The sequence below is a fragment of the Haliotis rubra genome, unplaced genomic scaffold (assembly GCF_003918875.1).
Source record: "Haliotis rubra isolate DU_JTF1 unplaced genomic scaffold, ASM391887v1 Scf801, whole genome shotgun sequence".
NCBI classification, from domain to species: Eukaryota; Metazoa; Mollusca; class Gastropoda; order Lepetellida; family Haliotidae; genus Haliotis; species Haliotis rubra.
The window spans coordinates 4120-21343 of NW_025767526.1; the positions used below are offsets into that span (position 1 = coordinate 4120).

The 17224-nt window shown below is 38.4% G+C and overlaps 1 protein-coding gene and 1 long non-coding RNA gene across 2 annotated transcripts; both read right to left on the bottom strand.

The window, feature by feature from the left end:
* Positions 1-333: 333 nt before the first annotated feature.
* LOC124261634 (multiple epidermal growth factor-like domains protein 10) lies at positions 334-6639 on the bottom strand (the record flags this gene model as incomplete). Its single annotated transcript, XM_046695972.1, has 8 exons — positions 6554-6639; positions 5149-5400; positions 4652-4828; positions 4229-4366; positions 3889-4023; positions 1875-2012; positions 1382-1516; positions 334-485 (listed from the first exon to the last, which is right to left on the bottom strand). Coding segments are annotated over exons 3-8 (855 nt in total), but the record flags the coding sequence as incomplete, so codon positions are not given.
* Positions 6639-9492, bottom strand: LOC124261633. The gene is made up of 3 exons (XR_006894380.1): positions 9424-9492; positions 7264-7351; positions 6639-6673 (listed from the first exon to the last, which is right to left on the bottom strand). It is a non-coding gene; the product is annotated as an uncharacterized LOC124261633 (long non-coding RNA).
* Between the last annotated feature and the right edge of the window lie 7732 nt (positions 9493-17224).

Consider the following 17224-nt stretch of genomic DNA (forward strand, 5'->3'; position numbering starts at 1 on the left):
AGCAAACGTTTCAACAACAGCTAATTATTCAGGGAGAAATATGTCACAAAATATCTACAAAAGGTAATATACTGTCATCTATTATACCCTGTATTCGAACGTGTGCTGACAACCCCACATTTGTTAGGTTTGGTTAAATGTGACCAGGTTACACATAAAGGAAAATGACAGACAGCGAGTCATAAGAATATTTAAACTCGGTGTCTCGCAGAGTAAGATTGCATGTCAATTCAATGTCCGAAGGTGTAAGGAGGAAGTTATTCATCCATATATTGTTATCTTCCCTTGTTCCTCCAACTTCTAAATGCCTCAAAAACAGGCCGACCGACTTACTTGATGGCACAACTTGCTGTCGCCAGAGATGGGGAACACACTAACGGTAGACACCAAAACAGTGGAGTGGGATCCTTCTTCACCAGTCAGATGGTAACATTCAATGAGGTGATCATGGTGTTCTTCAAAGTCATCATGGGAAGGAATAACTGCTGAAGGGAGGACTCAAAGGTTGGAGTTGGTAGGAATTTAAACATTGTGAGATACAGAGGTGAGTTTGTTCAAACGGCTAATTTGTCGTTTTTACAACAAACAAACATGAATCATGCCGTTATCCTATTATTGACATCAGAACACGTCTTGTTGTTGTGGTTCAGTTGTTAAGTAATAAGTGACCTTGGCCACACTCAGAACAATTTAGGTAACAAAAGAGTACTCCATATCAATATACATCGACAGTTAGCTGTATGCAACTATTCAGCTCAAATACGGCCCTGAGGGTCGTCGCCTACACTAATATTAGGAGTGGTATCGTCGATGTGCTCATATGTGTTCTCCACAACTGGATCCTTGGTCCCTCTCGTCTAAAGACAAGTAGTTATCTTCGGGTTTCTTTTGTGAGACATCCAGTTGCATTTTCAGTCGGCAATATATAGAAATGTTTCAACGTTTCAATTTCTTTTATAAGTTTCTAGACGGACCCTGAAATGCGTTCCAATATATATGTACATATATATATATATATACGTATATACGCCTACACACACGCATATAAGACATTGTGTTACTTCCTCTCACCTTCTGATGTAAATGATAGCTGTCAGGAGAGTGATCAGAGACAAGACGAGTAACGTCCCAAGTGTTGCTGCAACTGGCACTACCTGGTTTGAGTACCCTGATGTTGCAGGACAACCTAGTTTCAGAACATAAATAAAGGGTTCATATCAGATGCCTTGATGTCTTACCCTCGTTATGTTTATAATGAGAGAACAAGATTTTCAACAGCAGTTATCTCGCTGTCAGTTGTCTGGATGACAGAGCAAACTTTGTATATGATCGAAAGCAAATTTTTATTTCACAATATTACCTACTGCTTAAAGTATCTTACCTTGGCACAGGGGCTTCATGAAGTTACCCTGACATCCTTTTGGACATTCTTCACTGGACTTATCACAGGTTAGGGCGTCTTTACACTGACCACATCGGGACATGCAGTCATCCCCGTACATACCATCCACACATTCTGGGGAGAAGACGAGACATATGTTTCATCTTACCGCCCGACTTCTGCGATATATTGACACGCCTGCTTTATCAAAGGGACCAAGAACCTCATGGGGTGGGGCAGAACAATTACAAATTCCATCACATCAAAAGTTTATCCCACCTTTACAAAATGGTTCTTGAAACCCTGACTGACATCCTTCTTGGCATGTTCCATTGATCTTGTTACATGGCAGGGTTCCCTTACATTGGCCACACTCAGACTGACAGTGGTGTCCATGACGACCATCACTGCAAACTGTAAAGATACCATGAACCGTTAACAAAAAAACTACACGTTTCAGTAATACAAGAATACGTACAGATCTAGTACCTACCCTGTGAACATAAATCTGGCCACCATCCTGGCTGACATCCTCCAGGACATTTCCCTGTCACCTTGTCACAGACAGCATTGTCCAGACAGTAACCACACGGAGACGCACAACTGGCACCATAACGTCCTTCTGGGCATGCTGTAGACAGTAACATGAACATGTATCATAGTTCAACCGATTGTAAGCTTCTGTGATTAAGTTAATGTTCCATTTTGTGAGCTAGAGACATTAGAACATGAAATGCAAAGGGCAGTTGAGGGATAATCTCATTTACTCGTGACATGTTTGGCGTCTGGACAGGCTAAAGAATGGCCTAGTACTCTTCACTTGGACAAATTGCGTGTTAATAATCTTTTTAGGTTTCTATATACATGTAGGTTTATTTAATGATTGTTGAAACATTGAAATAATGTCCTTCTGGGCATGCTGTAGACCGTAACATAAACACGTGCCTGTGAACGATTGTACGTCTCAGTGATGCAGTTAAAATATGTCAATCTTGTGAGCATGAGGCATTACAACATCAAATGTCAAGCGCTTTGAGCATATCCCTGTGACGTGGAAAGGCGCTATATAAATGGCCTATTATTATTATTATTATTATAATTATTATTATATTGTCCATTATTCTTGACATGTGTGCTCAGGTTACTATGTATATGTAGGTTCTTTAGATGATTGCTAAAATTTTGTTCTTTTACTGTCCGTCTTTGGCAGATGTTTATCATTTACTTTTAATTATTTTAAATCTATAACTTGATTTAGTCAGGATATGGCTGGAATATTGCCGATGTGACTGTACATTTTAACTCACTCACTCACTTAAAACAGTTGAAATCATTTCTGTTGCAATTTGTCGTGTGTTAGGTCAAAATATTATCAGGATGACTGGACTTTCCTTTGGAGATAAACGACAAAGTCAAATCTGAACAAGAGACATCCTATTCTTTCCACCTTGATTGTACCGCCTATGCCTATTTTGATTTTTTTATTCTCCCCGGAGATGCATTTAGACATCTAAGTTTCACTATATAATATGTACACCTTAGGGACATTTGAAAACATTTCCAATTAACTTAGTTCACGAATATTCCATTTCAGTCCCCAGCAGATGCGACATATTTACGTCATCTGACCACAGAGGCCACTCGGACATGATGTGAACAAAGGACGTAGATTAACATGTGTCTTTACAAGTATCCTATATTTCCATGATAACTAAACGGAATTAACAATATTAATTAAAAACATCAAGGCACACATATCTAAAAGAATATTGATATAAACTGTTCTCGTCACAATATGGCTGCAATATTGCCGATGTGACGTTAAATTTTAACTCACTCACTCACATATCTAAAAGGTAAAAATTAAACAACTTACACTGTCTTTAACCCAACAGAGTGCAAGTGTTGCTTTAGAAAAAAATATTATTAAGGGCATACATATATGTTATGCAATACCATACATGATACTGTCCAAGGACAGTTCATATATGTTTAAAAAAAAGAATGGAAGAATTTATGGTTTATGTTCAACCAAGTTCATTCATAATAATTTATGCTTTTTTAAGGCAATGCTGTTGCGATTGTATAACTTATCTCCACCAAGAGCTCATGCTTTTAACTTTTACGTAATAATATACCATGCTCATTCTAAGAAATTTCTAAGGGATTCCATCTCAAAAGATATTTCACGCAGGATACAATGTACGAGGCTAATTCAAAAGGTCTTATGATAGAGACATATGGAGGACAATTCCAAAGTTGATGCATCAGTAGCATAAAATAATGACCGAGGCCATTCCCCATTTTGAGTGAGCAGGATGCATGTACAGTCTTTCATGAACACCCGGGATCATCACAATTTTATAGTGATTCATAGCGCATTATATAGTCGGTATTGTACAACCGACGCTGCTTATAGAAATTAATTATTGTCAATATGGAGAGGGTTTATTCATGCTTGTGATAGTATTCTGGGAATATGCATGAAAACATCAATATGTACTCACGTTGACGACAGGTGTCAGTTCGCCGCCCTGCTGCACAACCCCCTGGACAGACACCTGTAGTCTTGTCACAATAGGCAGCATTGAGGCAGCTGCCGCATCTGGAGGTGCAGTCGCCATAGTAACCGTCTGGACACGCTGTTGCATAACAACTTCGTAATGATAAGTTTAAAATAATCTGATGCAATTTAAATATGGACATTTGCTAATAAAGGGTTCATCCCGGAAGGCCATGGCAATTTTTAATACTATACACCAAGATACATATTGGAATGGTACATATCTGGAAACACAAGGTAGACAATCCGGTTGCGTTTGATTGTGTATGGCTCAAAATCTGTACCTGTTTGGCAGTCCGTCCCCATGTATCCCGGAGAACATCCACTCACACACTGTCCAGTGATCTTGTCACATACTTCTGTGTTTAGTGAACAATGACACTGTTTGTCACAGTCCTCACCAAACCAGCCGTCACTGCAAACTGAAAATGAACATGATAACAATAGATAACTGACGTGACATATAACTGGCAACGTCAGAACCAAATTACAAATCAGATTTCGTGATTAATGATCATCAAAATTGGGAAAGGGGTTCCCTTCGAATAATACAAACAGATAAATAAAAACACAATGCCCTTTTCTCCAACACGTGTCCTTCCTTACTCCCTGAATCTACTATCTCCCTGACTGACTGACTGAGTTTAGTTTTACGCCGCTTTGAGCAATATTCCAGCAATAGAACTCACAGACGTATGTTAACCTACCAAATATCTGCACCTCGCACAACGCGACATAATTGCTTGTCTGTATAGTGAGGTTGTTTCCTGTCAGTGCTTGTTGACATTTGACGTCAGCTATAGCAGGTGGGTATGTGTCACTTGACCACTGGAAGCATAGCTGACCACCGACATATATCTTCATGCCCTTGTTTCTGTCCAAGACTGCATATCAAAACAGAAAATTACATTCTTTGATGTCAGATGTCACATTTGATAAAGCAGTAGATAGATTGTGAAAGGTACAGCAAGTATTAGTATGCACAAACACAAGTCCAAAAGACAAACAAGTGTTTACTGAGGATCCAAAGTAGCCATGATAACAATACATCCGCACGTACCTGTTATCAAGCATTACAAGGAATACATCAACAATACATGATATTTTAATGATGATTCAGTTCACGATAATAATGGGTAGTTGAGCACAATATTATTTATAATTGAAAACTAAAATGAAATATACATTTTCAACCGATACTCACAGCCATCACGTAGATACAGCTTAATGTGTTGTATCTTGTCTGTGTTAGAGTTGCTCAGATGAACAGTCCAAGCTGGATGTGGATCCCCTGTGGCTGTATGTGTACATGTGAATGGTGTGCTATAGAAGTTGGTGGTAGCTCTGCCATCTACGCCGTACCTGGCCTCGAACCTGTGATCTGTATACCCTGTCTTGTCACTGTTCTCAGTGAATGTACTGCTCTGTGTGGCACTTTGTCCTATAGCAATATTTCCTGAAGAAAGTGAAACCATGTACAACATCATCAACATAAGGCAATGGTGGAAATAATGGCGTTTGGTTCATTGTACGGTAACAGTTAATACGTGGCCGTGTATAGTGTTTCGTAATGTATATCTGACTCATACATAGCTGAGCTTTAGATATCCATCATAAAAGGCAAACGTGGAAAACGGAATGCAGATGTCAAGTAGCATTTCGAAATACAGACACCGCCGATAAAAATATGAAATTATATTTTTATTGGCAACAACTGAGTATATATTGAGCATGACATTGAAATAACATGTAAAGGAGACTCATACAAAGATAGCACTCAGATATGTAAAACAAAATACAGACCATCACAAACTATTATATGTCATGACGTTTGATTCTGCCCAGTCATCGCACTGAGTACTCCGCGTGATAATTTCCGAATTAACATGAAACATGTGATGGTACCAAAAAGGGAATTTCGAAAAGAAATGGTTTATGAAATATTAGAGTGTATTTAACATATTTGTTCCGTCATGCGACCATTTGGAAAGAAGGTATTTATCAAGCTGGCATGTTGGTTTTATTTTTTTCTGAACCGTGAAAGTACCTGAAAGAACTAGTTCAAAAAAAACATACACGATTTTTATCTTTTGGACTAATGGCGAAAAATACATGTCTTGTCATTTTTTCAAAATGTGTTATCTTACATATGACATAAACCCTTCAAAACTATTAACTATAAAAATACATTATAGTACGTAAAGTACGTTTATTAATTTTACGCAGAGGAATCATGTATGAAGCAGAAGTACCGTAAGTCTCCTTGCTCCCAAGAAGGGGTTGTTTGTGGTCTATAGGCTAGTTATAAACTGTGCTAAATAATATTCGGAAAACTATATTTGTTATAATTTTGTTCGTGTTTGTTATTTATGAAGAGTGATACTTAACCAATCTATCTAACTGGGTCTATCTGAGGGTAATATGCGACACACTATGGCCAGGATGATTTTTCATTATTTGTTGTGTCTGTATATCTAAGTACACTACACACAGACTCCGATCCATCTTATATATTGGTTTCAACAGAATGAAATTGCTTGATATAAACCTAAACGAGTGTGATCCCATTGTACATCGATATCAACCAAATGCAAATGTCCTCTACTCACGTCTCTGGCAATGGGAACCGTACCATCCTTGCTGACATATGTCTGGATAACCGTCCTGGCTACAGGGAGTAGAGGGGAACACGGTACAGGCAGCTGCAGTGTTACAGTGACACGCGGCATCTGAAAGCATAATGAAAATAAGAAAATTACGTTTTGATACTGCAGGGATATCGACTTTTATATATGAACAGAAAACAGAAACATGTCACCCTTCCGTGGGTGACTTCTTGAATTAATTCCACAAAACATTTAGTACTAGCTAATGATACATGATATACGATGTGAGACAGAACTGTTATATCCAGGATGTGTCAAGCACAACTTGGGAAATAGTACAAGATACATAGTTGCCACTAATGGTAGCATACCAAGAGTGATTGATTGATTGATTGAGTGAGTGAGTGAGTTAGTTAAAGTCACAACGACAGCATCTCAGCCATATCGTGCCACAAACAAGTTCTAAATACATGATGAATACATTCATATTATAAACATCTGTCAAGAAAGGCCAGAAACAAAACCACTAGCATATCACAGAAACAGAATTTAAAACAAGCATTTATCTTTGATATTCCATTTCTATCAGAACAAATATAAAAATGGACCGTAGATCGCCAGCAACTGACGACAGACCACCATACTATGGACCATGTGGACTTTTGCTACCTGCATGGGCATAACATACCAATAACCCCTATTAAACGTCCTACCGGTGAGAGTCCCAGTGATGGAGAGAAAGAGCACCGTGTTCAAAAACCACGCCATCGTGCTTTGGGTTTGTTCCGTCGGGGATGGAACCTAAAACGGAACAATCATTGGTGTGTATTCTACTTCCTACGCATATTTCACAAAACGACATGATTACATGATAAATGGTCAAGCCAGACATGCTTCTCCTTCAAATTTCAACAAGGACGACTTTGGCAACTGGAACTCTCGCCAACATTTGCCAATTTGTTGCTAAATTTAGTTGCTGAATGTACACCTGCGATAAAACCTAGTGAGCACATCGTGTCATGCTTACCCATCCCTTTGATCCGACCTCGTCTCTCGATCTCACAGAAACAACCTCCCAGTGAAACAATAGGTTGCCGGCAGGTATACTATATTACATGGTAAATGTCCTGCTTAGTGTTACAATCTCTGGTGACTTGACATACAATTGATTGTGAATCTGGGACGTGCCTGACAGTTAACGCATATACATTTTTTGTGGTCTTAGTTGATTACATGTGAATTTCTTTTCAGACCGATTGGGAGAACTTTTGACTGCACAGATTGTGTCCTATACCAGCGCCTTGAGCAAGCACTAGTTGCCTGGATATGTGCGCTACATATAAATATCATATAATAATAATTAAACAAAATATATCAGTATAAAATATATCGGTACAACTAAAAAGCATGAAAACGACATGTTGCTTTCACGCATTAAAAGTGTTTGGGGCCTGATTGAACAAGTCCAGATTAGATTGCAAGATTTGCGAATTTTTGCATCATGTGAGTGTGTGCGTGTGAGTGTGTGCGTATGTGTGGTTAGTTTTACGCCGCTTTTAGCAATATTCCAGCAATATCACGGCGGGGGACCCCAGAAATGGCCTTCACACATTGTACCCATGTGGGGACTCGAACCCGGGTCTTCAGCGTGACAAGCGAACGCTTTAACCGCTAGGCTACCCCACCGCCCCCTTTTGCATCATGTTCAAAAGCTGCGGTCGTGTCAGCTTTTCACAAACATTGGTACGTACAAAGTATAAATGAATTATAAATCTCGTAATCTAGCACTCAAGTATGTTTGCACTTTTGGTATATTTAGCTCCATAGTATAGCGTACAAAGGGTTTCAAGCTGCAGTTAGTTCAGACTTAAGATTCGCTTATCTCGAACATTCATGAAAGTTTAAATATACCTTGCAGTGTGTTTACATATTTCCTCATGAATTCATGCGGGTATATTCCTTGGTTCACAAAGATATATGATTACACAACAGCAGAGTGAATAAGCGTACATGAAACATGTTGGATTCACACATAGGATTGTAAAAGACCTTTCAGGTGAGGCTAGTCATTGACGAATAACAGATTGAAAGCTGTTCAAAAGAAGAGTTGAAAGCTACTGAATGTGTATAGCAGTATGTTCATATATGCTCCCATGGAGTAGGGACGTGAGTTCCTATTTCTATTTATATACAGCATGCAGTTAAAAAAGCTTTAAGTCGAATACGAAGGTGACGACATACATAATTCGAATTATCCGAGATTCGATAAAACTGAGTATTGTAGAACAAAAACCATCCGAAGGGACAGTGTTTGTCCTTAGAGACAACCATAATCTCGACACATCAAAGTTCGACACAACAGTGACTGCATTTTCATGAGTAAGACTATCTATGTAATTTGTTTCTTTCATGGAGTTACTAAGGAAGCTTTCAGGATATTTTTCTCAGTAAAAAAGTAGTTATATGATTATAAAGATTGTGCATATAGCGCGATAGAGTATCGTTATACACAGTTCTGTGCCATAATTAGGCAATTTGTACGCAAATATATATGTTTTACAATTTGCTAGAAGTCTACGTACGTCTACATCAAACCAAAACAAGTGATTCTACACATGAACACACCAGAGGAAGGAGATACATATTTTGAGGAAATCCTTTCATAGACAAAGATTTGGTCCAGATGATACGTTACAGTGTAGAAAAGCACAGGTACAACATAGGTGTGGTCATCATCCTGTAATATCGAAGTAAGATAATATAAGATATTATCACAGGACCTAACCCCCATACACTGGTATTTATCACATGTTGATCAGTCACTCATATATACAATGGCTTTGAGTTAAACGAAGAAATCTGTCTCTGCTTACCTCTTACATATACAGCCCACAGTTGTTCAATGCAATGCCTGAACAGCAATACATGTATAGGCTACCAGGACGTAAACTGAGTGAAATACGTATTGAAAAACACAATCGAGCCATTGTGTCTGTCACTGGTCTGAATGCTTTTGTGTTGATTGTGAAAAGCACCTTGTCGACTGTTATGTATAGCTTTGTGATACCTGAAATCAGCTTGGCTGGGGGCAGTTTAAACACATCTTTAGACACGAAAATACTATGTGGATACTATCTAACATTAACATTTGCTTTTCGAATTATCATGGGTGTATATTTTTCATTGTAATATAAGATACAGAAACAAACAGTTACGTTTTCGATATAACCATATTTACACAAATACGGATTCCTGCAATGCACACCGCGACCGACCGGACCGGAAAGAAGGGTGTGTGTTCAATGTTAAGTCATATCTAACTGATAGGATAGTGTCACATATAGGATCTACCGTCGATACAAATACATGATGTTCTTCCACGTATCTACACACAATGCATCAAATCTATGTTTACACCAACAACTCACAGTTGCCCGTCTGAACGCCGAAGCAAGTCTGGGCGACCAGGAAGTGAATCAAGTGAATCAAGTAGTGAAACCATTTGAAGAGCCATAGCACTGCATACAATGTACATAGATTTCTTAACACATGTTAGAGGTTATGGCTGAATATTCAAGTTTTTTACATGCACTATACAAGTTTCAAACTTCTTTGCTACCTGTACATGTAATGCTCGACAATTTACTACTGCACACTGGTATTTCCCTGGTTGCATAGTCTTCATTATAACAGAGCTTACAAACATAAGAGCAAACGTAACTGACACAGCGATCCTTAATAAAACTTTGAATAGCTGGTGAGGGACAATCCACACACACACACACACACACACACACACACACACACACACACACACACACACACACACACACACACACACACACGAACACACACACACACACGAACACACACTCTCTCTCTCTAAACACACACACTAACCACACACACACTAAACACACACACACACACACACATACATACATACATACATACATACATACATACATACATACATACATACATACATACATACATACATACATACATACATACATACATACATACATACATACATACATACATACATACATACACTAAACACACACACACTAAACACACACATACATACATATATACACGCACACACATACATACATACATACATACATACATACATACATACATACATACATACATACATACATACATACATACATACATACATACATACATACATACATACATACATACATACATACATACATACATACATACATACATACATACATACATACATACATACATACATACATACATACATACATACATACATACATACATACATACATACATGCATGCACATACGCTAGTCATGCGCACAATCTTAAGCAGTCCTAACTGTAACTCGTTAGGGTTCCTGTTCAGTGTAAATGTAGTTGCCTATTTCTATCAGCATAATTTTAAAAACTTCAATCTAAGCATGATGCACAACCATCCAAAACGTCCCATTCAAGTTTACAATTGTTTTGCGTGTCGAAATTTCGTAAGCATTTCGATCGAATATTGAATGACTACGTGTTTTGTGAAATATCTGCAGTTCAGACGATCCATGAGCGTCTGCCGGCTTCTGAAACAAGTTTCTATATATGCAGCGTAGATCCTTTAAGACACCTTATTGAATAATAAAAGTATAAATGCTACCAATACAGTGGTACTTTCTGAAACAGGAGGTAAGGATATATTTATTGTCACAAGTAACTGACTACATGTGGTTCGTTATACGATCATTTCCATTCATATGTCCATTATGTATACATCATTTTGTTATATGTTAAGGGTCTGCTCACGATTTGTGCTTTAGGCTCCTTGTCCGCAGCAGGTTATGGACTGTCTAGTGATTTCATCACATCACAAAGCCAGGTCAAACCCAAGTCATGATGCCATTGTCTGTCTTCTTGTTCCGAAACCAGTGTTACACTATAAGTCACACGGTGTTTTCAAAGGGTGTACGGGACTGTAAGACCCTTGTAAATTCCGTATTTCCTGAGGCGCAGTTTTATTTTTAAAAAAACCATTCAATCTTCGGCAGAATGAGACGCAGAACGTTTCGCTATGATGTTTTCCTGAACTGTCATGAAGGGAGATAACTCGGGATGGCTTAGTTTATTATACAAAATGGTCAAATTTGAGGTTTTGTTAAATGATAAGTGAAATACAGAAACATTTTATTTTGATCACCTCGTAAAAGTCTTCGTATATCCTGTCAAAGTAGCGAATTGTATCCCTTTCGGGATATACTTCACTGAATGAGTGAGTGTGCTTCAAGCAATAATTCAGCACATACCCAGACGGGACACATTAACCCATGTAGGGAATCGAACTCAGGTCCCCGGTGGAAGATAAAACGCTGAAGCCACTTGGATACCCCAGTGCCTGCTTGTGTAAGTATGTGTTTCTAAACTAAGGAATTCCAATCATAGGAAAGAATTAGATTGAAGTGTAGAATATTCTTTTTTATCAGCCAAATGATCTCATGCTGTTTAAATGTCAATATACACACATGCTGTTTAAATGTCAATATACACACTATTTCTGAATATCTTCACAACATTTACACCAAAGTATTGTACAGAAGACCTCAACCTGCGCTTAGTAATTGACACAGTCAAGTTACAAAACCATCACCACTGCATAAACACCTTATGTCTGGCTTGCATCATTCATTTTTAGTGTTATCTGGTATTATAGGCCTCTGTGTATATGAACAAACTGACAGTGAGATACTGACTACGTACTGACCTATTTACGAACAAGCCCTCAGGGTATTGACCAAATTACTAATATGAAACATCGATAAAGTTTAAGGACACCAAGCACAAGTACAAACGTGTGTAACACATCTTTTTTCATTTCCTTCGAAACTAATATAATGTCTGCATATCATACAGGCTGTTCCTTCTCCGTTAATGTATGGCCCCTCTGAGAGGGTACGTAAGTTCCAAAACATTGGGCCAATTTAAATCTATCCAACCTTTTTCATCGTAGAATATGTGTGTTTTTAATGTTTGGCTAAATATGTCTAAACTGCTAACGGCTGAAGGGATGGTGTAAATCCAGCTAGGGTCCATGCAGAAAGTAAGCCCCCATGGTCCCTAGTATGGTGATCCACCTTCAGTTGTTGGCAATCTATAGCCTGTTTTTACATTGTCTTGTCATTTCTAGTAAACATGTTTTAGATTTCATCACTAGTTTCAAATGGATATCAGTGACACACGAGTAGTTTTACTGTTCTTTGTCAACAGGCTTCTTTAATTTCTAATTTTATTGATATAATCATCAATTATTCTCGTCATGATATGGTTGAAATATTGCCGATGTGACGTGAAATATTGCCTCACTCACTCACTCTTTCCTTCTCGGTTACTACTTAGTGATATTGTAGTCATGATCCTTGATACATGCGTTACGTTAAATAGTTATATAGCATACATTTGTTTAACTGTGCGAGGAAGATTTTATACTATAAGGGTTTTATTCAGATGGACTCATGAACACGTGAACACAAGTTCTATCAAACATCAAGGGATGTTTACTCCTTAAATGAGACAGATACTAGTAACTTTATCAAGTACATTATCAAGAACAGCACACGGCACTGTTCTATAGATAATGGTAACGCACACACGATCGAAGAATAACGAATAGAAAACAGTGGCATAAAATGGCATTTGAATGAAGAAACTCTTGTTCCGAAAACTAAAGTCAAGCTTTCCTGCCTGGATCATTTCTGGGAAGTTTATCGTGCACTAGGGGTGTGAACTCTGTCTCCTCAACAGGTCATAACGATATCAACAATTTGAGCATTACGTTTCATAAATTTATAGCTCCATTTAAAGTTTCCTCAAATTCTACTATACATTGCCTGTGTCTCATTGGTACCAGGCGCTATCACGACGGTTTGTCGGTTCATTACCGAAACGTCGACCTTCTAAAGCGTGTCAAAACAAACTGGCAAGGGAGGAGCCGACAGTCTCCACGCATCACTGACTGGGTACAATGGGATTAAAATGTTGTTACAGTCACATGGGTTATACAGAAAACAGGAACGACATAAAAGCGGATTCAGCATATAGTCATTTATGAACAGTAAAGCACTATATTTTCATTTCAGTCGCCTCACGGTTGTGCGCTGATGTCTGTTTTGAAAGAATGTCATTGATCGTAGAAACCGTCGAATTACAATCATTTTGTTGGCATTTCCAAGAAACCCAACCTCCTGTCTTTCTCTTGCTGATTCTATGCATATATCCCCCCATACACATGTATCTAGCGCCCCAAGAAGTATGAAGAAAGTAGTGATCAAGCTGTGCATTTGCCATGATGGAAATGATGTTTGAGATATACGTCATGCTGCCCTATGAGTGATATGATTGGATTAATTAGTGGCTTTGAGCGAACTCACTAAATAATAATATTCTAGTGGGTGAACTGATCTCATATTTAATTTGGTGATCACTTTTCGCACTGAGTTCAACTTTGGGTGACACGCAGACTTTAGTCCCTTGAAACAACAACAACGCTAAACAACATATCACATCAAAGGATTTTTACCCTCAACCTTAGGGGTCGACGTTTCGGTAAGACCCCGGTTTGTTCCCATTCGGAATGCCGGCATGTTACGGTTGCTGAACTAATCCGTTGTTGTTACAAGCATGCGAGTCCTATAAAATTTGAATGTGCAATTTCCTGACTGACTGAGTTTGGTTTTACGCCGCTTTTAGCAATATTCCAGCAACATCACGGCGGGGACACCAGAAATGGGCTTCACACATTGTGCCCATGTGGGGATTCGAACCCGGGTCATCGGCGTGACGAGCCAACGCTTTAACCATTAGGCTACCCCACCGCCCCGAATGTTCAATTTACATGTAGGGGTTACTAATGGGTGGTACCTGTATTACTAAGGAAAATGAAAGAAAAATAGATAGTATAAACATATTTTATTCAAAATAAATTGAACTAGGATTGGTAAACAAGCCGTAATGGCTTATTTGAATACCTCTCCATTTCATTGATACATGAATAAAACAAATATTAAATAATATGCAGCATGATAGGAAAGCAAGCAACCTGCATATTAAACATTATTAATCATTTATCAAACCTATGCGATTTTATTATAAAAGAATGGACAGATTGTAGTATGAAAGAATTTACAAGTACATTTTTGTTTGGATTACCATTTAGGACAGAATTATATCCATGTTCGTAAAAATACGTGTGATGTCTGATGTTAGAATAATTAGGACAAGTAAAGAAGTAATGTAAAGTATCCTCATAGGGGTGACCACAGGAACAGAATGGATCAACTGAAATGTGCCGTTCAAACATGTGCGCTTTCAAATTACTGCACCCAAGTCTGAGGCGCGAGTGGATAATTTGGCAGAAACGTGTACCAAAGTTTTTATCGAATATATTAAAATTGGGTGATTTAGATGATTGATATGCATTTTTGAATTGGCCTATGGGTTCAATATCGTACATATTCTCAGGCAAATCATTCCATTGTCGTATTGTATCAGGTAAAAACGAGTTGCTATACAAGTCACTACGACACCTTATAGTTTGAATGTTATTTCTGTTTCTTAATCTATGGTCACTTAACTGTGATACTTTTTCGGGCAGTAGATCAGTTAAGTAAACTGGTGTCATATGATGAACCATTTTGTAAAATAATGATAACTTGCTAATTTGTCTACGGTCAACTAGGGGCATAGAGTTAGTTTCCTTATATATTAAGTCATGATTTGTTCCTCTTACTGCCCCGCAAATCGTCCGCAGTGCGTCTAAATGTAGATTTTCGACAAGTTTTTCTTGTTTATTAGTACAGTTATCCCAAAGGTGCGAACAGTAATCGAACGTTGGTAATATATATGACTTGTACATTTGCTCTAATGATTTTGTAGATAATCTGTATTTAAAACTACGTAGACAATTTACGTAGACAAGAAAAATAGATGTGACAATTAAAAGACATTCTATTCATGTAAATCAATGGAGCCGGTCCCGGCATTCCGGGAAGACGCCATGACGACGTCTCACCCTGCTTATAGATACAATCATCTTTCAATGCAATCAAAGTACGTTATGTCCAGTTTTTCATGGCAATCAGTACCATGTGAGACCTTAAGATTTCATCTCTGTAGTCAGAGTGCCCTGAGAGCGCACAAAGTTAGATTTCTGCGTGTAGGATACGCATGGTTCCCACATCATGACACTTTCACCACCATATTGGTCAACCTGGGCGACACAATTCAGCCTGGGCGACACACGTTCATTTCGACGTCGATAGACACGTACACTATTCAAACTACTAACTGTAGAACCCAAAGATATTCTCAGTCATTTTTACCGAGCGCGATTATGTCGTGGAATTCATTGCCCGATGGAACTGTAAACGCTATTTCCGTGAGGCAGTTAAAAACCATGATAAATCCAACAGAAACTGACAACTACTTTGATTAAAATTTTGGGACTAGATTTTGTCAAATCATCCATTGTCGCCTCAAGCTCGGCTGTAGTGATCTGAACGCAGACAGATATAATCGACATATATCAGAAACAGCTAAGTGTTCATGTGGTCATTATAACGAAGACGTCATTCACTACCTTTTTACATGTCGGAACTATCAAAATTTAAGAACAACGGTGTATTTTTATATTCAAGGATACGATGTGAAAACTACCTTATACGGTAACGGCGCATTGGATAACTCAACAAATTGTGACACTCTAAACTCATTACATCAGTTCATTACTAAAAGTAAGCGCTTCCAGTGATTATCACCTCTACATATACATGTATATTCAATGCAAGACAAGATTTATATAACTTGATTTTCTGCGGCAGCTCTTTTCGTTGCTAGGCATAACCAACACCATAACCAAATATTTATTATTCAATTATTTTTCTGAGTGTAATTTTGTTTCAGCAGTATTCTTTTCTTGTCGGACTATTTCAAATATGTATCCAGCTATATTGGAACCGTGTACTGGAGCGTCGTCTATATAAGCCACTTGGCTTGTTCGCCTATCCAGGTTTCTGTATTGACGGAATAAAAATATGTTTAAACCACACGTACACCGTACTCTTCCGTCACGCCACTGGAGCAGAAAGCATGTTTCAACCCTGAACCATATACATCGCCAGTTTCGTAGATTCGAAAATCGAACTATATTGCATCACTGGACCCGTTGATTTCGATATAGTCGTCGCAAAAATAGGATCTTCCATCTTTTCGTAAACGATTACCTCCGATTTGCTCCGACACTCTCCTCAAACCAGGTACTGACTTTGCATTGCTGTGACAGTTTGATTCCGCAAATGAAGTACCCGGATGTACCTACCCTCCGCTAATCTTGCGTAGAATTGGTTCGTTGACATCGGTGCCATAATAAACAACTGGTGGTACTATGGCGAACATGGGGGTGATGTGCAACCGCAGATTGAGAATCCGCAGCCTCCAGACATTCAATGGCAATGTTTCGATTTACAGCAGTGAGTTGCGGCATAACGATCTTCTTATTTATTTAGCTAAATAATCAAATGGAGGCGTGAAAGCAAAACGGCCTTCTATAGGCGATGTCCCTGCTGACAATTCCTACAGACTACACGTGCATATTGCGAACCACTTTTTCTCCATGGCATTTTCA